The sequence below is a fragment of the Trachinotus anak genome, unplaced genomic scaffold (genome assembly GCF_046630095.1).
Source record: "Trachinotus anak isolate AG129_WGS33_773 ecotype Australia unplaced genomic scaffold, CSIRO_AGI_Tana_v1 ptg000016l, whole genome shotgun sequence".
NCBI lineage: Eukaryota > Metazoa > Chordata > Actinopteri > Carangiformes > Carangidae > Trachinotus > Trachinotus anak.
Genome location: NW_027273867.1, coordinates 15,214,614 through 15,239,671, shown reverse-complemented (window position 1 = coordinate 15,239,671; position 25,058 = coordinate 15,214,614). Strand labels below are relative to the sequence as shown.

The 25,058-nt window shown below is 39.9% G+C and overlaps 3 protein-coding genes across 14 annotated transcripts in view; all 3 read right to left on the bottom strand.

Moving 5' to 3' along the window:
• LOC139633981 (ras/Rap GTPase-activating protein SynGAP-like) overlaps positions 1–8,265 on the bottom strand; it is a 39,424-nt gene extending 31,159 nt beyond the window's left edge. Inside the window, exons 1-3 of one of the 7 annotated variants that reach the window (XM_071500174.1) lie at positions 7,021–8,265; positions 6,751–6,871; positions 3,189–3,292 (exon numbers count right to left, since the gene is read on the bottom strand). In XM_071500174.1, the coding sequence (XP_071356275.1) occupies positions 3,189–3,288 (100 nt within the window). In that variant the 5' untranslated portion in view covers positions 3,289–3,292; positions 6,751–6,871; positions 7,021–8,265. Of the gene's footprint in view, positions 1–3,188; positions 3,293–6,750 lie in introns of all 7 variants that reach the window. The other 6 variants (XM_071500178.1, XM_071500177.1, XM_071500176.1 and 3 more) reach the window with 6 other exon arrangements.
• Positions 8,266–13,796: 5,531 nt separating this feature from the next.
• Positions 13,797–18,988, bottom strand: vps72a (vacuolar protein sorting 72 homolog a). Its single transcript, XM_071500745.1, has 6 exons — positions 18,601–18,988; positions 16,789–16,941; positions 16,110–16,230; positions 15,706–15,882; positions 15,198–15,342; positions 13,797–14,799 (listed from the first exon to the last, which is right to left on the bottom strand). Exons 1-6 carry the CDS (start codon positions 18,715–18,717, stop codon positions 14,409–14,411), a joined length of 1,104 nt encoding a protein of 367 aa, XP_071356846.1. The 5' UTR covers positions 18,718–18,988; the 3' UTR covers positions 13,797–14,408.
• Positions 18,989–19,556: 568 nt separating this feature from the next.
• Positions 19,557–25,058, bottom strand: LOC139634445 (leucine-rich repeat and immunoglobulin-like domain-containing nogo receptor-interacting protein 1). Of its 6 annotated transcripts, none has more exons than XM_071500904.1 (3): positions 22,777–25,058; positions 22,051–22,128; positions 19,557–21,862 (listed from the first exon to the last, which is right to left on the bottom strand). In XM_071500904.1, the coding sequence occupies exon 3, from the start codon at positions 21,848–21,850 to the stop codon at positions 20,021–20,023; it is 1,830 nt and encodes a 609-aa protein (XP_071357005.1). In that variant the 5' UTR covers positions 21,851–21,862; positions 22,051–22,128; positions 22,777–25,058; the 3' UTR covers positions 19,557–20,020. The 6 variants fall into 6 exon arrangements, with proteins under 6 accessions (XP_071357005.1, XP_071357001.1, XP_071357003.1 ...); XM_071500900.1 differs by having other exon boundaries at positions 19,557–22,128; positions 22,777–22,850; positions 24,665–25,058; XM_071500902.1 differs by having other exon boundaries at positions 24,665–25,058.

Below are 25,058 nucleotides of genomic sequence, written 5' to 3'. Positions count from 1 at the left end.
TAGTAGCAGCAGAAGTCCCCCTACATCTGAAGAACAAGGGGACGCTCATTTGAGGACAGCAATGTATACATTTTGACCAGAGAAGACCAATGGTTTGAAAGAAGAGTGACGGAAGCCATCAACGTCAAACTGGTATGACCATCATTAAACAGGGGAGGTAGCCTATGACACCACTTATTATGCAGTCTTGAGATCCCTCCTGATGGGGCTTAACACCCATTTACACCATGACTCATGTGACCCCAATAGGGATGTCACAGTACTAGAAATTTGGTAGTAGGTGCCAGTGTGATTCTCCATACCAAATTCAACATCAAACCAAAAAGCAAAAAACAGAGGCTACCGTACACATAGCCAAGTTGCAGGACATATGGTCATATAGTGATATACTGCATTGACAAGAAAGTGAGGTCACAGAGATTTCGACCTTTCACCACCAAAACCTAATCAGCTCATCTGAGTCCGAGTGGACATTGGTGCTAAATTTGAAGAAAACCCCTAAAACACTACTGAGATATTGCATCCAGAAGGCCAAAAGCATTGGCCTTTCACCACCAAAATCTAATCAGTTCATCCTTGAAACCTAATGAATGTTTATGCCAGATTTGTAGACATTCTCTCATAGCATTACTGAGATATTGCATTCACAAAATGGGACGGATGGACGGACGGACAACCCGAAAACAAAATGCCTCTGGGTCTGGTTGTTGCCTGCATATTTTGACATCCATTATATATTGACAGACTGAACGGTACTGACGGTAGCCTGGTAATGTTATGGTGTGTTATGATCTCTCACTAAGCCAACACTTAAACAAGATGACATTAGCCTTTGTGAATGTTGTGTGTGGAGCGCCGCCTCAACAGATGCTATCCCAATTATTAGACAACAACGGTAACATTTCAGGACATGAACATTTTCATGACACATTGATCATATACAGTAAAGGTAACAGCATGACATGACATCCCTCGACCCTAATGACTCACATGATGGCCGGGGTGGTCAACGACTCACAACTCTCAAGGTGTTAACATCACAAGAGGTTAAATGCCTACGACTCCCCACCAGTCAGTAAGAACTGAAGGAGCCTTTCGGGTTTACTTATTTGGCAGACGCTTTTAACCAAAGCAAGCTGAGAGATGAAATGTCTTCAAGAACCTCAAGCAAGTGCTTCATATAGCCCTTACAAATACAATGACATGGGTGACTGAAAATCTTTACAGACTCTAGAAATGCTTGTTTAAGAAAATAAATGCAGATTGATAAAGTACACCGGGTCAAAGCTCATCTGCCATCAGAAATTCATTACACTGTCAGAGCTATTGAAAAATCACAGACAGCGCAAGTATGTGTAGAAAGTTAAGGCCATTCATTAACAGTGAGCTGTCCAAACAATCAGTCTGCATGACTGACAGGAGAAAAACCTTACTACATCAACCTCATGGCTCTTTGACAAGCCAGCAGCATCGCCCCAGGAGGTTTGACACTGTTCAAGTGTGAGCAGTGATTTACAAAACACAGAATTACACTGGAGAAGCCAAGCACACGGAGACAGTCACTGCTGGAATTTAGAGAAGCACCTGCTTGATGGCATAACCTCTTGTCTTGCAATGACTAGTGATTGTGAGTAAACATCAGGGCTTTTGTTTAATACAGTTAAAATGCCTTTTGACTACTAACTTGGAGGAATTAATACATTCATTCTAGATCAATTATGCATACAGTCGAAAAAAATAATGGCACTAAGAATTTAATAGTGCTTTAATTACAAAATATTTAAATCAAGAAAAAAAAAAAACATTGGGCTGTTGGGTTTGTACTAACAAAAGTTGAGCAAAAATAAGGACAAGTGACACTTCTGACCATGTTCAGAGCCACTCCGGTGCTAAGTTTAGATACAGCACTGTAATCAAGTAAATGTAAAATGCACAGAAGAGGTAGAGCTGCAGGATTTGAAAGCAGAGGTGGGTGGAGGGGTTGTGGAATCAGGGGCAGTGTGGGCGCGAGGGAGCCACGGGAAAGAACCTGCGATCGGCTTGAAAACTGACAAGATATTTTTGGAGGAACAGAAAGAAAGTGACTTCTAACATCCTGCAATGTAACCACAATTTCTCAGGGCCAAGAGACTGGATTTTTTAAAAATGTGAATGCTCACTGAGCAGAGGAACGAATAAATACAGTAACCCAAAAAAACAATCTGAAGTTGCTCACAATCATGCATGTTTTCCAGCATTCCCATCTCTCTCCTGCCTGTCCCTCTGCCTGTGTGTGAGCCAGCCAAGGGGAGTGTGGCCTAGTTACCATAGGAACATGTTTGTAGCTTGTGCACTGCTCTCCATCAAAACTACCTTCGTTTTTACGAATGTATTTAGAAACATTATTGCTGCACTTGGAAATGAGCAGACCCAAATTAAAGAGCTGAAAATGGTGAAAATAAAATTCTAAAGATCAAGCAGTGATTTGAAGCTCTTAACACTTACTGTACTGAGGGGTACTTCTGTATTATATCACCACATTATAATTCACATAGAGGTGATTTTCAACCAAGACTTCCCCAACAGTATAAACCTCTTGTTTGTTTCTACTCAAAACAACACTGGCGGACTAAATGATTGAAATGAAATAACAGCTTTACATGCTGCATTAAGTAACAAAAATGTATTTGTCTTCCCGTCCGTGGTGGGAGCAGAAATGGCTGCTTTCATCTGGGGAAGTAAAGAGTAAAGAGAGGAGGAAGATTCAGAGTGTGTCAGAGCCGGGGTAAAAGGTAAATGCCGCTATCAAACCTAGATGATGTCAAAATAAAACTCTGGCAGTGTGACAAAGCAGGGTTCGGGGAGTGAGTGATGCTCCAGCGGAGGATTGAGTGGTAAAAAAATCCTCGATATATTAAGGTACTTCTGTAAAGCTTCATGGTGCTGAAAAGGACAGGAAACCCACAGCAGAGGAAAAAGAGCAAAGCAGCACAGGTGAGGCTAATGTATATGTCAAACCTTTCATTAACCATTGGCAACAGCGGCACCAATGTGTCTCAGAGAAAATGGTGGATTGAAAGGGAACATATAAAAACACAGATAACAGAAAAATCTAGGACCACGACAGACTGGAGAGGAAGCTGAGAAACTGCAGTAGGGACAGCTGACAGTGGAGAAAAGTTGACCAGTTTGGGGCTAGGCTGACTCACTTGGTGTTAAAACTCCAGATCCGCCACAGCAAGCTTCCGCTTGACCAACCAACCCAAACTGACTCTGATGCGGCAGCCACGTCTTTGAAGATGTGTCCATGCAGCTATATGGCACAGATACAAGTTGGGGTTTTTTTTTAGCTTTTGGCATTGATGGCCCAACAGACACTACACAGCAATGACGAAAAAGAATACAAGAAGAATATAAACATCTTATTGTGTTTGAAACACAAATAAAGGAAAGTATCTTTAATATCCCCAAAAATTAAAACCATATTTATCATATTGACTTATGCTGCACAAATAAAACAAGGAGAAATGTTAATTGCAGCTTTAATTTTGGTTTAGAGTTAGTAATTTAATCACACCATAGAAAAGAAATCTGGCCCTGTTCAGACCTCAGCATGCGTCTTCAGTGATGCAATCACAAGTGGTCAGCTCTAAGTACGTCAGTTCACACCTGGCTTTGCAAATGGGTCTCCACATGCCTCTTGAATGACCACTTGTGATCGGATCTCACTTGCCCGCTTTATATGCAAATAAACAGGTATGTGGTGTTGTTTTTAGCCAATCCGATCCGTTTTTAGCTGTGTATCTGTGTGTGTCTGTGTGTGTGTGAGTGAGAGAGAGAGAGAGAGAGAGAGAGATCAAGAGAACGGTACGGAGGGGTTTAGGAAATTTATGTGCTGTGCATAGCTCTACAGTAAAATAAGGTTTTATCCATTTGAAATGGTAAAATATTTTCTGTTCTCTAAGTAGTAAAGGAGGTGGTGCTTCACTGTGGCCCAGGACACATTTGCATTCACACTGCTGAAAGACTGTGGCCACATGTGGCCCAGACCACCTCCGATGTGTGGTCTGAGTGATTGGATCTGAAATGTGTTCTCAATAAGTGCATTCACGATTGTACTTAGAGCTTGTGATCAGATCACCAAAGATGGATTTTAATACCAGGTCTGAACAGGGCCTCTGAAAACAGGCAGGATAGTAAATTATGAATTTGCATTACAAGTCACACTCAACCTATCATAGCTGCCCTTTATAGACTTGTAGGCGAAATGTCATCATGCTGCTTAACCACAAGCTGTTACTATGATTAATTGATAAGCATTCCTACAGACACATCAGTGTTTAATTCCCATGTTTTCTATTCCTTGTTGCCTGACTGTAATTTCAGGAAGAGGGGTTGGATACATAACATATTTTAAGTGTCATCCAAACAAACATAAACCTTTGGAAAACATTCAAGATATTTGATCATCTCTCATGACAGGGGACATCTTAAGGGGGCAGCTTAAGTAGAGACTGTTCAAGTCGTGACATCCATTTTCCTTAAAAATAGCTGTTGGTCACAGCTGTATAAGATACTAACTGGCAAGGCTGCCCTTAAATGAGAAATTTGAGGTGGCCAACGCTAGTGGCCATGTTGGAACAGATGAGGAATATGATATGAATAAAGGTTTGTTGGGCAGTTCTGCAGGAGAAAACATAAGAGTATTATGTGGTAGTACATTGTTAAATTGTGTTAAGTGAGAACAGAGGCTCAGGATGGAAAAAATTACCATAAAGATAAAAATATCTTGTGTTTTCTCTGTTGGGTTACTCTCAAAATTATAAAGATGGGAAAACAATTCTTGGCCTGAGGCAAAGGAGAACAATTTGAGAAGATTGCAGGACAGGAGCTCGCTAACAGACTTCCCTACTATTTTTTTTTTTTTTTTTTAGAAAACATTCGAACAGACTGACAAAGCCTTTCTGTCCTTGGCAGCAAGAGAAAGCCCCCTCTGTGCACTGCACTGAAGATGGCTGAAAAGCAGCAGAATTACGACAGAAACTTGGTGTTGGAGAAGAGTCATCTCTTTGCCGGCTGTCAGGCTCCCGGCTGACAACTGTGGCAGAGTGGCAGGAGGACCAGATTCTCACCAGTTCACAAGAAAGATTAATACACATCCATGACTTACGCTTCTGTATTTCAGCTAAACTAACAAACTAACTCCATTTCGAGATGTATGATATAGTTCTTACCCTACACAGATAGGCATTTCATATGGAGGAAGATGAGGAAATCCTGCGAGGGGCAGTGAGTCACAGTGAGCTGGACTTATCTTGTTCTATCTAGTGTGCAGCCTCAGACATTTCATTAACTGGAGCTCTTTTCTCTCCACTGTATTATGTTTTTTTGTTTTTTTTTGTCAAGGTGGGGAACTGTATGCAAGAACCCACAGTATTTAACTGTGCAATATACTGGACCATGAAGATGGTGGCTGCCAATCATATCATCGCCATGTTATACAGTATCCAAACATGGTAGTTAAACATCATGTTCTTGCAGGTTGAGATTGAAGAAAACTGTCACAGCACAAAAAAAAAAAAAACATAACACCAACAAATCTCCTTTGATCTTTTCCTAAATTAACCCTGGGAAATCCTGACTTGTATTTTGCTTTGTTCTCAGTTAAGTGAAATTAGAGAATCATCTCTGAACATATCATTATGCATATCTGAGCTCCCAGAAACCCCCCTGTCGTCTGTGCAGGTGTTCACTGTGCAACACCCAGGGACAGCTAATTAACGAACTGCAGGTATCAGTGAAATCAGAGCAAAATGGCAAGAAAGTCTGGCCGAGTCTAGAGCTGCCCACTGCCAATCAACCAAGCTCCTTGCACTCACCAGAAGACAGCAGCAGGTTTGTACAGACATCACATTTTAAATTCTCTTGAATAAATAAATTATATGAATTAATTATTATTTTACTTGGTGTGCCATGATATGACAGTAATTTGATACCCATTATTCTATGTGCAAGATGCACAATGAGGGCAACACTTGGGATACAGTGATCTATGACACATTTGGATGCCATAAAATTGCTTTCATAAAAAAAAATAAAAATAATAATAATAATAATAATAAGTGATAACATATATTTTATGTTCTAGGCAAATTCAGCAAGTGATACTTAAGTGCCTTATATCCTGAGAACATGGCGCATATTCAGAGGTTTCTGTGAAAACCCTCCATAAACTGTCTTATCAAACACCAGGTGTTTACAGCCAGGAAATCCTTACAGTGAAACATTCTGGTTTTATGCCGAATCACCTTAACAGTCTAAACATATTAAGGAGAATGTCTCTAAATAAAACTATTTCAAAAAAATTATAAGAAAACACATGAAAGGCATGTGCACTGCAGGTATTTATATAAAATTCTCAGGCTTTATCAGAAGTCATGCAGCCTGCAATGCATCACCTTGAAACAGGTTCAGGTTCAGCAAGACGCTGTTCCTGAACACCTGTCCTCTGCGTGCAGGTGCGTTGGACACCTGAGCAGCATGAGTGACCTTTACAGCTGTATTTACAGCTGCTGTAGACCCTCCTGCCTGAGCTGTAGACTCATATTCAGACTGTAAGGTGGGCAACCAGCTTTAACACCTCGATTGCGCGAGCATATCCAGGCCAGCTGTCTCTGACACTTCACTGTGACGTGGGGTGGATATCTAATATATTGTAAGTTTTGGTGTATGTCACGTCCCCTCCTGTCCACACTTGTGTACAACACTTACCCAAAAACACAGGACTTCCTGGTGATGAAATCTTGACAGCTTAGTTACATCTGTGGATGCAGACTGACTCCCGTGGGTTTCCAGGGCACTTGGGAAGGGGCTGAGGTTCCAGGTTTACTTGCTTTTTGGGACAAAGGTAGAATCAGTTTGTGCAGACCTGAGAGACGGTTTCCAAATAAAAAGGCCAATGTTGTCCTGTTTGAGAGATAGTTGTATTTCAATCATTAGGCCAATTTGTTGTTTTCAAACTGGGCAGCTCTTGTTTCTCACCTATGCTGCAGTGTGTCCATACATGCCTTTGTCAGGTGTGAAAGCTTCCCGAGGAAAACGTGAAGCTGGCTGTCACAGGGATCCCTCCACCTTCAGCTCAGTCCATCACTGAAGCCAAAGCTTGCCCATCAGCAGTGGCTCTGTCGTGCAGCTCAGCAGCTCTCCTCTGCTTCTCCTCCCTCTCTTCTTCCTCTGCTCCCTGTCCTCCAACTCTGTTGCAATCCAGGAACTGAGATGCGATCCCAATGCAGCTTCTTCGGTAATAAAGATTATCTCTTCTGAGGACGGGCTTTGTCATCTTAATTGTTTGCTCTGGGCACATGTGACTTCAAACAGCCCCTGCGTCGCTTTATTATCTGGGAATAATACGAACTCCTGTTAGTGCTTTCGGTCTCACGATCCACATCCAATTAGTTCACCACTTATCACTTATATCTGCATTTAAAACACTACAGAGATCAACGGCACAACGCGTATTCTGTACGGTTACATCTGCAGCACACTGCACATTAATAATGTCGATTACTGATATTGACATAAGCATAATATTGAGGGTGATGCCTGCGGGCTATGCCAACTCTGAGCTGCACACAAACCCGCTGCACATTGCGCGCACTAAAACCACAAAAGCATAAAAATAAACATCCCGGGGGGGGGGGGGGGGGGGGTATTTACAGGCGAAATCCCGATGATGTGCAGCAGCACCTGAACAATATCTGATTCATGTACATTTTTGACGGGCTCCGTGTTTCTAGCTCGGCTGATTCAATCTTGGAAAGCGTAGCGGCGTCCCCATAATCCAGAGATCCGGTACGATGGGGGCGAATCCGGTGCCAGATTGACGCCGTGTCCTTTGAGCTCTCGCAGTCCGTCGCACCTAATTTTGATTTAACGACAGTGCGCGGAAAAAAGGTGCTCGGTAAACCGAGAAGTCTCTCCCTGGAGGGCGGAGATAAAGCGTGAGATAGACAGAAAGAGAAACCAACGCCTCCAAAGGCAGCGAGTCCGCCCTGCGCTGTTCCATCTCTGGAGTTTGTAACACCCGAAAATAAAACGAGGTGATGACGGCCGGCCGCCCACTGCGCCGAATAATTACGATGGAGACGAGGCTGGGGAGCATAACAAAGTTGGTTTAAGTTACTTATTGAATATGAAGAGTGGGCAAAATGCGTCTTAGGTTGTAGTGGGGATGGTGCACTTTTTAATAAGGCTGAAGTTTGCACACCTCAAAAGTGTCCATAAACCTATTTTTAGCCAACACTAAGTGGGAAGGTTAAGCTTTTTGTAGTTTAGATAGGGATCCATCAGAACATACATTTGATAAGTTTCCATGCACAACAACGTTTTGATAAGACAGGGCTCTCAGCAGCTGCAAGGCGTATTAGTGACCAAATGGGGAAATGGTTGTCAGCTGGCACAACAGATTCCTGATAACAAGATCCCCAGGGCCCCCTCCAAAAGCCCCAGGTTTACTGTGTAGGAAACGGTTTGTGGTAACTTCATTCATTTTTACTTTGTTTTGGAACTTAAGCCAGGTTCGACTTTTTCGACAGACAACCCTGCAGTTTTGTTTGTTTTGTTTTGTTTTTTTTTGCTGGGGCCCCCTACTTTGGCACACCGGCTGCACTGCAGGACCAACACAGAGCTTAAGTAAGTCTGAGTGCGGCTTTAGTCTAGTTTAGTATACATCAAGGTACAAAAACACCTGATCCCACATTTCCCACAATGCAATAGCATTTTGAATTATTTTAGACATTCATATCATTAGACTTGCCCTTTGTGGTAAATGTCCACAACTTTCCCATGTCAGTTTGTATCACTGGTTTTCTGTTACAAATGTCTTGTCTTTAAGTACAAAATGAGATAACCCTGAGTACATCACTATGACATCACCAGGGTTTTTTTTTCTCAGGCTTCCTGCAGCGACACAGAAGAAATTATACATTTCCACAGGCTGAGTGGTACTCTCAATGACAAATAAACTTGAGTTATAAGTGGAGTTCCCTAGTTAGTTCAGCTGAAGCTAATATTAGCATTCTGCAGTCTGAGTTAGCCAAATGAAGAGCGTATTTTCCAAAGTTGCAGTATTTTTTTTTTTTTCTTTTTAGCATGGAATAGCCAATTTGTGTTTCCTCGCTGAGATGTATTGGAGGTATAGTAACACAAAAAGGCAAAAAGTGCAACTTAAGAAGATACACTCTTGGTTTTGACTAAGTCAAATTGCTGATCATCATGTTAGCTCCTGCAGAATACTAGAAGCCTTTTTCCACAGGATGGGGACTGTGGATTTTGTCCCTGATTTCTTACATTGGAGTCCTGCTATGAAGGGAGGAAGAGTAGTAATAGAAGACCAACAACTTTTTCAGTGTACAATGTAGGCATGTGAGCATTGTTTAAGACAGCCTTGGAATAAAATGTGACCCTGTCCTTTTAAGTGCTTATTGATGTTTTCTGTGTTTAAAAGAAACCCAATAGCCTAGATACAGGAGAAATCAAAGTCTGTGGGTGACTCATTTGGATTTTAATAACCTGTAATCTGTTTTTGTGTAGTCACTGAACAAAACTGTCCATATAGGTGGAGAAGTGTGGAGGCAAGAGCAATTGTCCTGGTTCAAAGGATTTTTTACTTCGATATCTGCTATGTAAACATGTTACATAAATAAATTGCTAATTGTTAAAACCTGAATGTGTCATAAATCATTTCGTGGGCAAATATATATCGAAGGCCTTACATAAATCCCTGATAAAGAAGGTGTAACCCGGTTAGGGTTTTTTTTCCTCTAAATCACAAACTAGGAGGCTAGTGGTGAATTGTGGATATAAAATGGTTAGAAAACTGAAACGTGAGTAATAATAACCTTTTTCCTGAATGGTAACAGTCATCTGAATAAATTATAAAAGTCAAATCTGTTAAAAATAAACTGACAAAGATAAATAGATAAATCTACTGCATTAAAACAGAAAACAGATTAACATTTTCAGAGTCATGTGTACAGACTGTGACGTAGCTGTACTTTACGCTTGTAAAATGTTGGTTACACTAGATTCACTTGAAATTTTTTCTTCTTGCATTGTCATTTAGCAAAACTGGACGAGGAGAAGCAGAAATCAGTGATGTTACAGTTTCTCAAAAAACTAACTTGGGACACTGGACAGCACAGGCAGGCTTCAAAATACACCAAAAATATAAACTGGAAATGACACATCCCCACTCTTTCACTCTCAACCCTCACTCAATCACTCACATGCACGCACACACACACACACACACACACACACACACACACACATCTCCATGGAAACTGATAAAAGAATAGCTGGTCTGCAAAAAGAAGAGATTGACAAAGCATATATAAGAACTTAGATGGTCAGCAAGAAGCAAATCTATGGAATAAAGAAAAATCCAGGATTTGAGATATCTAACAGAACATGTCACCAGTCATAGAATATTAACCTGGCTACAAAATAAATCAAATCTGAAAAATGAAGAAAATAATACTCATTCAAATCTTTTGAATCTACAAATGGTAGCATCTAATATGTTCTCAATCCAATTTATCTTTCTATTAGTTTGTTGATCTTTTTTGGTTAAATTACAGGATATATATTTGATATGATTGAGAAATGGAAAACTGCATGATGCAACAATGCAAATCTGGCAGAATACACATCGATGTGAAAGATTTGAGTAAATATGAAGCAATGAAAGTTACGTGGATGTTGCAGATAGCAGAACAGAGAGGGTGGGCAACGGCAGAGGGGAGAGGACAAGGGAAGGAGTACAGCACAGAGTACAGCACAGTACACCACCTACACTTGTCTCCATGGCAACTACCACACTAGAACGAGTGATAATGCAGTTCCCTCTCTTCCTATTCTGAAAACTGTTCAATTGGTACCATATGCACTGTGCACTATGTGGGAGACAAAGCTTTCAGTATTCCGTTGTTGCAGATGATATGAGGAGTTGCTAAGCATTAAACTGTGATGCTTCTTCAAATACTGCTGGCTAAATATTTTAACTGCATATATGTCTCATCCATCTATCCACCAGGGACGTCAGCTTGGCCTGACACTGAATTCATCATCATCGCTTTAAGGGATAACTTGTTATTTTTTGAATTAATGTGTTGCACAGTGTGTGGGCAGCAGTCGCTTTAAAATAACAAGTATTGAGGATGATTGAATTGAAGGCATGATTAAATCGAATAAATAATTTTCCCCAATGTGGTTCCTGCTGTAGGTGTGAATGTAAAGCAACACCATGACAACGTGGTTATGTGCAACATGGTCTTTGAAATCTGCGTCCTCAGAAAGCGAAGACACCAGTGTCGTGAATGCAGTTTGACTTGGGACACTCTTGTTCATAATGTGACAACAATGTGTAGATGACATTGCACAAATTGTGTGTACAGTCTGTGCTAAATTATATTTTGGGTTTAGACAATGAGTCTTTGCTACACCCACTACTCCTTTTTTTAGCCATCATTTCAGGGGCCGTTCATCCCTAGTCTCATGTTGTTTTCTCAAAACAGCTTGTTTAACTCCACAGATGCCCAGAATGCTGATGTTAGAATAATAAATTCTGCTACCAAAAGAAAAACTGAATCGATTGTGTTTGGTCATGTCAGTCTGGGGGGATTTTTCTTTGTCTGGTCCTCTGTCGTTCAGTGTTAATTTGTTGGGCAGATTGTCACGATTAATGCAAAGTACAATCAGTCTGTCTGTCAACTCAGCAGATGACAAATACAGAGCAAGTAAGATTGGTTGTCTGACGGCCCACCATGACATCTTCCAGATGGCTGTTCTGCCTCTGCTGTCCACATCACCAGCATTGTTTGCATCATGACAGAGACCATCAGACTGCCTCAACAGTGGGGGAGATTTGATCTTAAGCCCTGGCATCACCCTCCTACTATATGCTTATCTTTACTGTATGCTAGTTTTGCTGTTAGTATACAAGAAATCAACATAAGTAACCCTTTAAACTAACAGGAAATACCTGAACATATCTAATTGATCTGTAGGAAACTATAAATGGGCATTTTAAAGACAAAACAATTAATCAGTTACTCAAAAAATATTGTGCAGATCAATCAATTGTGAATATAACTTAGTTGTAGCCCAAGTTGTTTTTGTTTTCTGAGGTGTTTCTGTAACTATTACAACACCATCTTTTGGTCCAGGCATCAGCATCTTCTCCTGCTTCTTCTGAACATCGCATTTTTGTCATCAATGCTTTGTCACTTTTCCATTACGAACACACTCAATACTCAAAAGCTGCTTAGATCTAGTATGCAGTCTGGATTTAGGACACATCTAATATCAAAGACATTCATCTTGAAATGAGGTCCTATTTTGAGTTTGAAAAAGAAACCTTGCCATTTTCTATTTTTTTTCTTTCAATCAATCCACAAAACAGACTGGCTTTCCAGAACATATGAAGCATGTACAGTGGTTGCTATAGTAGTAGCTTAGAGGGATGTGGTTTGCACATGAGATCATGCAAAATGCAGTTTCTCCAGACCACCAGACAAAAGAGCTAATGAAGCTCAGGCATCAAAAGCCTGGTTACTTGTAATAAAATAAAGATGCAGTTGCCTCCTTAGTGAGATCATGAACATCATCAGGACATTACAGGAACAGCAGGAGGAAATCTGCTTGAGTGAAACACAATCCTTTTGGTAGAAATGTCAAATCTGAATTTTGGGAGACTTCCTGCAATTTCTGCTCAAACCATCTGCTGGGGACTCAACTGACATGAAGGCAGACACAGCAGGATTTGTACCTGAGACTCCAACATTATTTAACATTGGCTTCACCAGTCAGCCATGACATCATCCTCATCGATCACGTGCCTGGCTGAAGTATGAACATCAGCTGAAAAACAAACCCATTTCTATCTAATAATAGACATGTTGTGAAAGGTCCATTATGTATTTCAAAACTGTGCTTTTTACGCTTGATTATTTTAGGCACTGAAAGTTGTTTAATTAAACATTCACATTGTTTTTGTTCCCCAGCAGGCTCTTATGTAACAGAGACTGGCTGAAATGGCCAAAAGCTAAAGGACACTGTGAAGGAGAAAGATTCTTGTTCATTGCATGAGGGGTCAAAGGTGCCATGCTAGTCAAGTACTCAGCAGGGTTCAGGGTAACTTTGTTGCTCTGTGATTGTACCCTGACACAATAAATACAGAAAATCTAAATAAAGGCCCTAAAGGGTCAACACAACAGTATTGTTCTCTGTGACACTTGAGACTGAAGCACAAACTGTCTGCTATTGACAGTAAAAGAAAAAAAGAAAAAAAAAATACTTAACATAATAGCTTCACAACAAGCTCAAACATATTCCAACGTGCAGTTGGCCAAAATCTGAATAAAAATCAGACTCAACATTTAGAAAGATGAAATTAGGACAAGTGGAAGACACACAGGTTTGCTGTCAATAACAAACCAAAGTCTTTAAAAATTCAATGCTTGTTCTGTTGAAACTCAACAATGAGCAATAGCAAGGAGGATTTATAGCTTTGAATGCAAAGTATATCGTGTGATTTCAGTGGGGTTGGAAAGAAGAGTGAAAATAAGATTTTTTAAAAATATTAAGCTAGTTTTGAGGACAACACAAAACCCCACTGTATGGGTAGATTCAGAGTGGCTTCCAAGTGGTGAGGGGCAGTTTTAGTGTGCAGTTCCACAGAGGTCCTTGCAGTGTAGCTGTTGTTTCAGTGTTTGATGTTTGAGCGTTAGATTCATGGAAAAAGAAAATATGAATTCTTCAAAGTTTCAAATATTTATTTTTTGTTGAGAAGTATGTACATTTGTAGAAACAAAAAATCTTCACGGTAAAAAAAAAAAAATGCCAATACCAATGTGCAGATGCAAACATATTTTAAATTCCAAAGCCAAGCTGTAGTTTTTCATCCTCTCAACCTGGATTTGTCTGGGTATTAATGTACAGAACAAACACCCATACACAGAGACAACACAAGTAAGACTTGTTTTGCAGTTTAAGGGAATGTACCAACTCATTTCAGTTGTCCATGTTTGTATTTCATTGAGTTGTTATGTAATTTTATTTTGCCCCGGCAACAGTCAGACTGAAATTATTTGCAAAATGTTACCTTCCGCTGCTTCAACACCTGCAACAGAATTATCACAGCTACTGCTTAATCCAATAAACTATTTTTCTGTAAATTCCTGGTGCCAGGGACACTGTATGGATAGAGATAAGTTAATATAGAAAGTTTTTTGAAGAAATTGTACTTGTGATGGTGATTAACTTGTTATGGTTTTCCCACATGTCACATGATCAAGTCGCTGTGCCTGAACTGAAAAATATATAAAAAGGACGCAAACCTATATCCTAAATTTCTTAATTAAACTAGCCTATGTTGCAGCAGAACTCTGCTTGACAACCATTTTTTGGCGAGCACCCTTAGTTGCTGAGGAGTCAAGTCCCGTCACCCCTCCCGAAGTGTTTGGAAATCCATGAGCAGCCACGTATTTACGGTACGCTTCCCGGATAATGCGGAAGGCTCGTGTGTTAGCATAAGGTATATCAGTGACTGGGTCTCGGTACAGCGCAGCCTTGTGGGTGACTGGACAAACCTCCTGGACGGGAAGCTGAGGACTTGACTGTACACTGTGCGGAAAGGCTGCCTCAAACGCCTCGTCATCACTGAATGTTATGTAGGTACGGGAGCACAAGCCTCCAGCAGGCTGCTGGGAAGGTGTGGTGGGATTTTGTGGCGCAGTCTGAGGAACGTCCTGATCCAACCTTTGAAAGATGGTAAAATGAAAAAAATTAAATTTGTGCCACACTATGCGCAGTCAACAGTCTATATAATCATTACCAGTTTACTTGCCAGTGGCTAATTTTTTCTCATCCTAATTTTGTTTTGGTCAAATTATTGCATCTTTTTTTACAATGGTTATAACAGGTCAAGTCAAGTGAAGAACTACAGGTATGAGAGCAGGACAACTGATAAACAGAACCACTAATCATGGTCACGTAATGTTTGGGTGTACACCACTCTAAAAATGATTAAATACCTCAGGGTGTTGATTCAAAACAATTAATTTTCCACCTGACCTGATTACTTGATATAAACCACGATATAATTTACCTGCCTAGCATGAGGCAGTCTAACAAGGCTAGCATGAGATCATACATACCCTTCAACATCAACATTTTCTTCTTTTAAAACTGAGTGAGAGACAAGGGGCATCAGGACTGAATGGTAACGGATGGTTGGTCCTTCAAAGCGCCGCTTCTTGTGGACTTGTTTCTTCTTGTCTGCCTCTAGACGTTCATAGTTCTCTACAAACAGAAAGTAAAATGAATAGGGGCATCCACAGTTCATGCTTACTGTAATTAAGTGAAACAGCTAGAGACAACTTGAGATGATATATTCTTATCCGCATTCATAACTAATTTAGTAACAACAATCATGAGTAAATCATTACACAATATCTACAGTGACTTACTGTATCTCCAAACAAATGGGCTACAAAAATGTTACTGATGGAAGTCAGACATATGATCACATTTGTCAACACTATAACATCCTATGTACAGAAGATCGCGTAGTAAGTACTTAACATAACATTTTACTGAAGACAAAGAAAATTTTGGAGCCAGAACACTCTTTGCATTTGAGTACTTTGACCAACATGTTCTTACCTAGTGATCTAATATTGATCTCAGCTGTTATCTTGGCCTCAGCCAGCAGTTCTTCCTGGGTAAGGGGCCGGTCACGATGAGCCCCTCTCCTTCTCCGTGGGGCATCCTGACGCTCTTGCAAGCGCAGATTGGTCTTTCGGGTATGTTCACTGGTGGACTGTCTCACAGACTTACGAGCTAGAAGAACAATTAAGGCATACAGCTCAAACAAACCCTCAAACCCCAAGCAAAGGTGACGAATCGTGTTCAAAAATTATTTATTAAAAAATTCACCCTCCATCATAATGTGCTTATTACAAGACGGTTTGTGTGTTAAAACAATTTCAGTGAAGTGTTTTTAGATAATTCATGTGGAGGTATCTGAGAAGAGTGTGGTTTTTGTAGAAGGGTTTTAGCAATCTTACTTTCGCTAAAATCTTGGAATTCTTGTGGAATCCTCCTTTTGAGCTCCACTTTAGTTTTCTCAGTCTTCTTCTGTTCCTCAGAGGGTTTTTTGGGTTTGGGTTTTGCCACTTTTATAGGTTCCTTGGATTAAACAAAGACAAAAGCCATCTTTTTCAAACATGTATAACAAACCAGCAAAATAAGTCCAAACTTTCCCAACAGCAACTTAGAAATGCTTGTGACTATAATGTGATCTAATTCTATAGTGTGGTGGCAAAGCAAAATTAATCATCTTTCTGCTCCTTTGGCTTCTGTTAAGAGAACTGCACTTGGCAGCCAATGGCTGCAGTGGCTACACAGTATCCACAGTAAAAGAGGTTCATGGGTGCTGTTATCTGAACATAAGTAGGGCTGAAAAGTACACATGCTGAGAAAAATACTTCACTGGATAATGCTGAGAAAAAACAAGCTGGCAGCCAAATGCTAGTTAATTTGGTTTTAGAAGAGAAACAGTTCCCATGTTTATGCATTAAACAAATTCAACAATACTCTCATGGCACAAGAGCACAGCAGTCAATGCTGCAATGTCATTCAAAGGTCTCTTGGGTATGAATGTAGACTTGTCAAGATAATTAGATTCACTTATTAATGCTGAGACCTGATTCAGAGTCTGAGAGTTGCTGAAATGACTGTCGCTACCTTATAAGCTTTAGTGACAACTCGACTTTTCCGTCGAGGCGCATCCTCCTCCTGGTCGCTGTCTGGCTCATCCCCCTCATCGATGTCAAAGTCGCTGTCCACCTCATCCTCTGTGTCTGAATGTTCTCCATGATATTCATCATCTCCTGATTCCTAAAAGGAAACAAAAACACACTCTAATTTAACCTAAAATTGATTAAATATGATAGAGACTATGTGTTAATGAAGCAATTTTCAAAGCACACCCTAGAGTCAGTTCACTAAACCAGATTTTCCTTTCCTTATGTTGTATTCATACATTTGTACTGAGTAAATACAAGTCAAATCAATCAGACTAGTATAGTGTAGCTAAGTTAAGTTCAATAATGTACATGTCTGCTCAGAAAGGGGCTGTTAAGTAGGAGATTTAGGGAAGAAGAATCTCCCCCATACAACAAGCAGGTTTAGTTTTGATTCAGATACTCTTTCTCCCTCTCAGGCCTACCACACAAACTCATAGAGAAAAGCAGCTCTCTGTATGTTTTTGTGTTGACACTAAGTATATCTCAAGGTGATACAGCTATCAGGTTCATGTAGGGGGAGACACTTCATGTACAAGAACATCACTTGTACATGTACAAGAACATCACAAACTTAGATCCTTCTCAGCCAAAAGCAAATTAGCAGCTTTTTTCAGCTACACAAGACTCCTGGCATTGATTATGATACAAGTTTACAAATCAACATGAGACAAATAAGAGTTCTGAGGAAGACAAATAATCTATATCTTAGAACTAAGTGCATAGATGAGAGAAAACCTGCAAAGGTATTCAATTGTGCTATTAAAATCATGACAACATATGCAAACACAAACAAACTGCACTGGCAAACAGCAAAACCAGTCACAAGTTAAAAACACTTGATTGAAATAAAAAGTCAGACTAGCATTTAAATGTAAGTATGTGAACAGGCATGGGGACACTGTTTTATTAAAGCGCCAGCAGAAATCAGAAATAACTGAACAGAGGATTTGTTTGTCTTTTTTTTTTTAAATCTAGTTACTCTTGTCAACCTCAACTGAGACTAACGTCACAACTGTCAGAGTAGCCACTGCCAAATCCCCCTGCACATGACCAAAGCTACCGCAGGCCTTATCTGAAGGTACACTCTGTTTATGTGCCCTTTCCATGTTGGAGGTTTTATATTAATGTCTGTTGGATTTTTGAATTTGTATTTGTCTCCACTTACTTTGGCTTTGAGCACACTTGACAAGCCCTACTCAAAAATATCAGCTGTGAGATTAACTGTAGAAATGATGGCATGAACACAGTCAAAGTGACACATCTTTGAGACAGAGACTTTGAGACACACTTGAACATGCACTCTTAAGGTACACATAGCTAAAACTAATGCAGTATAATACATAAATACGACCCTCATGAAGATGATGTCGGGACTGTTTCAGAGAGGCATTGATTCAACTTTAGTAATTTGTTATACTGAGAGATGTTTCTAAGATTTTGTACACGCCATGGATTTAATAATGCTTGGAGTAAATATTAGAATAAATACATCCTCCTACTTGTGACGGCCCTTTCATAACTTGTGATAGGCTTTAGTCAATTTAGACGTTACACCTGTCAGTTTTTTTGATTATTAATAAATAGAATAATAATAATAATAATAATTGTCTTCAGATGTGAGCAGTGCGATATTTTTAATTTAACAACACGTCCCTTTTGTGCTATTATGAAAATCCTGGAAAATCAACTAACTCAAGCTCGTTGGGAGCTAATGCTAGCTCACTCTTTGTCCATTAGTTTGATCACTCACATCGTTGAAGCCTCCATAAGTGGTCTTGTAGAACTCATCCTCTTCTTCAGCATCCAGTAGTTTGGACATGCGGTTTCCCGCAGTCTTTCGGGGTTCCCGGTCCACTGCCAGACTCATTGCTGTGAATTTCTAAACAATGCTAACTTACGGTTTAGGTATCTACCTGATAGCTACTGTTGTGCTAACCGCTCTAGACTAAGAGACTTCTTTTATCTCGTCGTTACTCGCTGCGTTTACTCATTTATATGTTTGTGCCCATATTTTATTTAAGTTGTGAACGCGGTTTAAATTCACACTAATGTGCCAATAAAGTTTGTTGTAAAATGAGCTAAGTGCATAGCTAGCGTAAGTCGCTAACAACCGCTACTTTCTTGTAGCTAACCAACACATCCGGGGCACAGGAGGTACTTCCGGTAAAAAGCTACATTCAAAATAAATTTGCTCTTAATTTAGTATTTTTTCTATTTTCGTTGATGAGGCATACAGTCTGTGCACAATTTAATTTGATGTAATATAGCGTTATTTCATTCACATCTTAACTGCTGAATCGTTTGGAAAGGAGTTGGTAGCTTACACTAAGAGCCGATGTGTTGCCATGGCAACAATATGATTTGGCTGAATCTCATTGTGGCAATTTTGATGAAGGTTAAGATTTTTATTCATTGTCTTATTTAAACGATATGGAGGCTCCCTAGGCTTCAAGATGTTAAACCTTAAATTTTGTGGTAGCTGTTTACTGTTTTGTGGTCAGATTAAAACTAAAGCTATTTCTCTGCTTCATTTGCCTCTATAGTTTGTATATTCAGTGTTATGTGATTTTATAGGGTCATGTGAAAAAAAAAGCCTTAAAAATCTGCCCAGTGAACATTCACAAAGCAGACACAATGTTTACTGCATCTGATGTTTTTTTAATGTAAATTCTGGACTTAGAGTCACTCAATAAAGACAAAATGACATTTTTTAAAGCACAACCATTTTATTGTACACTGCTTTTTGAAAGAAATCATATGAAGTGATTAATTGGGAAAAAAAAAAGATAAATTAAAAAAAGAGTACAGTTGTAAATGTGATAATATCAGAATATTAGCAAAATATATAAATATATCAAATTAAGTTGAACAGAAAAGACATGCTATATAGCTGCAACTGTTGTGTACATTAATCGTAACATTAATAATATTAATTTGTTGTATCACTTTGCTACAGAGATGTTTGCTAAAATGCTCACAATTATATGAATGTATTAATTGTCAGCCTCTGCTAAACACAACCCACTAAAATTAAATTCTAATTGTAATTTTTCAATTCTGACTAGAAATTGGGATTTTAATGCTAGGTAGTTTTATATTTTACAGCTGAAAAACCTTAGTTTTACCATTTAAGCAAAAAATAAAATAAAATAGACCTTTTATTTATTGGCTCATATTAGTTTCATGGTGAACCTGCTTGTCTCCATGTAGTTTCCTGCACCTCCATTACTACTCGACATGGCACCTCGTGGCACGTATGCAATTGTGGCAGTGTGCTTTATTTGCCCCTTGGTCTTACTCCAGAAGAGCATGAAAATAAAACATACGCTCACAGAGCTGAAAAATGAAAGAAACCCAATGGTCGCTGCTATAAGTAATGTCTTGACATCAAATGGGAGTTTCTGATTTCCATTCACACCTGGAGAGGCGGACGGAAAGGCAAACCAACCTTTAAGACGAAAAGGGTTTTTAGAAGATGATGGAAAGACTCGCACATGGAGGCTGACAGGCAGGCTGTCATTTCCTGCTGCATTAGATGCCACACAGAGATAAGTGCCACCGTCTTGAGGCTGAGCATAGCGAACTTCCAATGAGCCATTAGAAAGAGTGCGTATTCTACCAATAGCTGATAGAGGTTTTAACTGTGGGTTTAGCCAGCTTACAGATGGCAGAGGGTCACCTTCTGCATTGCAATAAAATACTACTGTGTGTCCCTGATCTACTTTCACTTCTTGAGGTTTGCGGTTCAGAATTCGAGGCTGGCGACAGGTTAGCAGGCCTGGTAGCTCAACTTCAGGGAATTCAAGAAACTTCCAACCCTGTATCTGGACTGAGGTAGTGCAAGTTGGTGACTGTCCACCAAAGTCCAGGTAAAGGCGTCTTCGCACCAACCACAGCAAACGGCAGTCGCATGCCAGTGGGTTGTCATTAAGTCCCAGAGTTTTCACGGTGTTGACTGATTGAAAAGCACCCGCCTCGAGCGTGGTGAGGAGGTTTCTAGATACATTCAGTAATTTGAAATGTGTTAAACCCCTGAATGCCCCGATTCCGATGCGTAACAATGATCCCCCAACCAGATGGAGTTCTTGGAGCCGGAGCAAGTCTCCAAGCAGGTTCCCATGAATGTAAGTGATTGGATTGAAGGAAAGGTCAAGGTATACAAGATATACAAGATGATGCAAAGGAACGTAGGGGACAGCACTGAGGTTGCAATGTTGAATGGTTAGGGATGTAAGATTTAGGCCAAAGAGGCTGTTTCCTGACAATGTCTCCAGCCAGGGGCAATGAGAAATGACAAGTTCCTTGAGGCGCACTAGATGATGGAAAGAATAGTTTGGCAGTGTGGTGAGGCCCAATCGGTGAAAATGAAGGCTTCTGAGTACACTAAGCTGTTTGAGGGCCTCTGTCGGCACTGCAGTGAGGTTGCAGCCATCAAGGTGCAGCTCTTGTAGACTGGTTAGTCCAGTGAAAGCGTGATTAGAGATGAAAACTAAGTCATTATTTGCTGCTTTAATACACCGCAGGGCTGCCAAGTCATGAAAAGTAAAATCTAGGAAAACAAGGATCTCATTGCTGCTTATGTCCAGTAACTGCAGGTTTGGCAATCCAGCAAATGCTCCCACAGGTATAATCTTCAGGTGATTGCGGGCAAGACGCAGAGTTAGCAGACTTTTCAAGCCATGAAAGGCTTCCAGTTCAACCACTGTCAAAAGGTTGTCACTTAAATCCAAGTCTAACAGTTGTGTTAAAGTCTGGAACTGCAGATGCACCAGAGTTTTTATGTTATTATGAGTCAGGTTTAATAGCTTAGCATCTTGTGAGACATTGTTAGGCACCGTGCTGAGTTGGCCATGAGAGCAATTCACGTCCAGCAGCTCGTAGTTACAGCGGCAGGACTGTGGACACGACCGACGTGCTTCAGATGTGAATGCCACCCCTGTGGCCAGCAAGTAGAAAACTCCCCAGCACAGCAGTTGGTGGACGACAATCCCCTCAAACATCTGGTGGCCTGCCTGCATATGTGTGAGCGAGAGAGAGGAAGTTGTGAGACGAGTGAAAGGGATGATATTTACTGATGTAACATCAGGAAAAGTGGGGGAACATAACATAACTGCACACAAATACAACAAGACTAACAGTGTTAAGATGTGGTCTATTGCATTCATCTATTCTTTTAAACTGAAAATGTTTTTTTTCTTACCTCTTGGCTAAGAGGAAGTAGCTTTTCATAACCAGACAGCTGCTGATTGGGGGTCCTCTCTTCATAGACTTATAACTACTGAAGAAAAAATAAGACAGAAAGCAAAAGAAATTGTCTAATGTTTCTCTTCTTTATCAGACATTGAATGTCAGTGACTTCAGTTTGTACTCATGTTGATTACAGTACTGCAATAATCCTGGATGATAAACCACAGAGGTAAGAGTATCATCCATCCTGGAACAGCCCCTCCCATAGAGTCAAAACTCATTTGTCTTTTTGGCTCTCTCTTGATTTTATGCCTTTTATTTTATGGCTTGTAGCTATATCTCATTTCTGTTTATTGTCTCTTTTATCTCCTTAATCTCTTGCTTTGTAACTATTGTTTCCAGTCTCTATTCACTGATCACAAGATGCAGCTGAAAGCTCCATCTCGTGAGTGAAGATTTTGGTTTTGTAGCTGTATTGTGAGACTGTGTAGCAAGAATTCTTATGACTGAAGTAAGCTGTCTCTGATATAAGCACTGTAAACCTCTAAACGTCACATTTAAACCACGGTTGACCTCTATGAGACCAACAGAAAGCGGAGTTCAGTCAGCAGTGCTTATCTCTTTCTATACAACCCTATAGACCATGTAACTTTCTGTATGACTCTGTGAATTCACTCCACTCAAACAGGTGGTGCAGTGTCCATTTGATGCTAAAACATGTGTTAGACTGTTGCTGTACATTTAAGCTGTTGTACCAGTCACCCAAGAGGCCACAGTCCTGTGGATAGTTTTATTTGAACTTGACAGATCCACCTGGAATAGATAAGAACAGGTTGTCATTTCACTCTGTTTTTGTTTTATTAATGCAGTTTGAAAACAGAAAGGGGGAGAAAGAGTCAACCTGCACCACATGAGGTTGCACATGGACTTAAATGCACAATTATCTGGAGGTCTACAATTGTAAACATCCTCTGTCTTTGGGCAAATTGTAATGTCAAAGGTGCTCATAGTCCATTCCTTTGCATTTATCACATTCAATATTTTATATTTTGTTTATTTTGATGCTGCGATTACTGTGAAGGCAGATTGTAGGCTGATTTAAAAGACATTTTGCAGTATGTTCTGCATCTTTCAGGGCCTGTAGAATGTATTAGCAAGAAAATAATTAGCAAAAATGTAACCAACAACCAACAAGGATGTCTAGTGGCCTTTAAGGCAAAATATTACTCACAGCTAATGTGGTTTCTATTTGGGATAACTCACCTCAACTTTATAGGATTTTGTTTTTTATTAGATGATGGTTTCATAAAGTGTTCAAATGCCATCAGGCAGAGATCATGTGGTCTATGTTTTTGTTTTATTTTGCATTATTTTATTCAAGGAGAAGAAGACAACCAATACAAATATTGTCACAACTCATCTTTTTAATACTCTAAAGGGTCATATTTCACATTTTTTCCTCAAAAATACTAGCTAACAGCAGTGCAACAAAACTAATTTTATATTTCAGGTGCTTTGTTGATGCTTGGATTCAGAAGAACCAGAATGATAAAATAGCAAAATATTTGTTCTAGTATCATATTATCAATATTAAAAACTGGAGCAACAATAATAGCAGAAATACTTTTCCAGGGTTTAATGTTAAGAGTGTGTAAAAGACAACTACCACTATCATTTGACCATCTCAGTTTATTTGAACTGTTGCTAAAACCACCAGTAGGGACCGACAAGAGCAGAAATGCATCTGTGTATTGGTTTGAGAAAATGTGGTGATTTTCCATCCATCTATCTATCTATATCAGACACCTTTTCTTATGGGAACAAGAATATGAGGTAGCAAACAAACTGTGAGCCTGTAAAAATGATAAAGAGACCAATTATTCAAAAGAATGTGTGACTTGCTGAAATTTGCTGTTCAAATTGCCAAGAGAGCGAAGGAAAAACAACATAACACCTTCTGGTGGGATGCCACCCTCCGTTTTGGCAGCTCTCCTCACACGTTGTTGTGCTGAAGGATGCAACACTGGAGAGAACGTGTGAACACGGATGGAGAATGACAGACAACAGTAGGACTAATTTCAGATACACCTGTGACATTTTCTGCACAAATCTGTGATTGTGATGTAAAGTATCAAATCTGTCATGCTCAGGTATTGTATGCTTTTTCTTGTCACTGCAAACAAATTCATTTAGGTCCCATGTCTATAATTTAGTGCTAGACTCCCCTAAATGATTTTCTACTTAAATAATCTCATTTTCAAAAACTTAGTCTAAAGTTCAGCGCACAAACACACCAGAGTGAAGCAGCTGTAGCTGCATCTAAGAACCTATTTTTCAGGTAGCAATTTTTCTCTTGATACATATTTGTATGGACCTTGGGAGTATAGTCTGATTGTTGACGATGACAGCAACTCCCCTGAGCAGTGAATGATAGAGGCTGACTCCTCCTGAACTCCTCTGGGAGCGCACATGCCGAGAGTGAAAATAGCATGCACAGGTGAAATTGCAGTCATTTACTGTGACTTGACAGCTTCAGTAACTCAAATACAATAGATGGTAATGTAAAAACCACAGAATTACAGTAATTTGTAAGCACAGAAAAAAGAAAATTAAGTATTGTAACTCACTGTCTCTTCAGTCTGGAGGACTTGTCATTGTCATGGCGCCATTTTCACAATTTTAGTGTAAAAAAAAAAAAAAAACACAGCAGCATTAACAAGTGTAGCTTTTTCTCTGAAATTGTCTCTGGATAAAATTTTGACACAAAGAGAATTCAAAATGCAGGGCACATCTTCTGGGCTGTCAGCTCCACCTCAGAATCTTTTGATGCTCAAAAATACATCCAAATGAAACCTGCAATGTGAGAGAAACAGATAAACGTATCATAACAAGAAGGCTTCATCTTCTCATTCTGAATTTTTCGACTCCAGTGTAACCATGTTGCTGCAGCTCAGTTCCCCTGTTGCTTCGCTGTCCGCATGGCAACGACAACCTGGCTCTGGACAAACGCGCGAGTGCTTG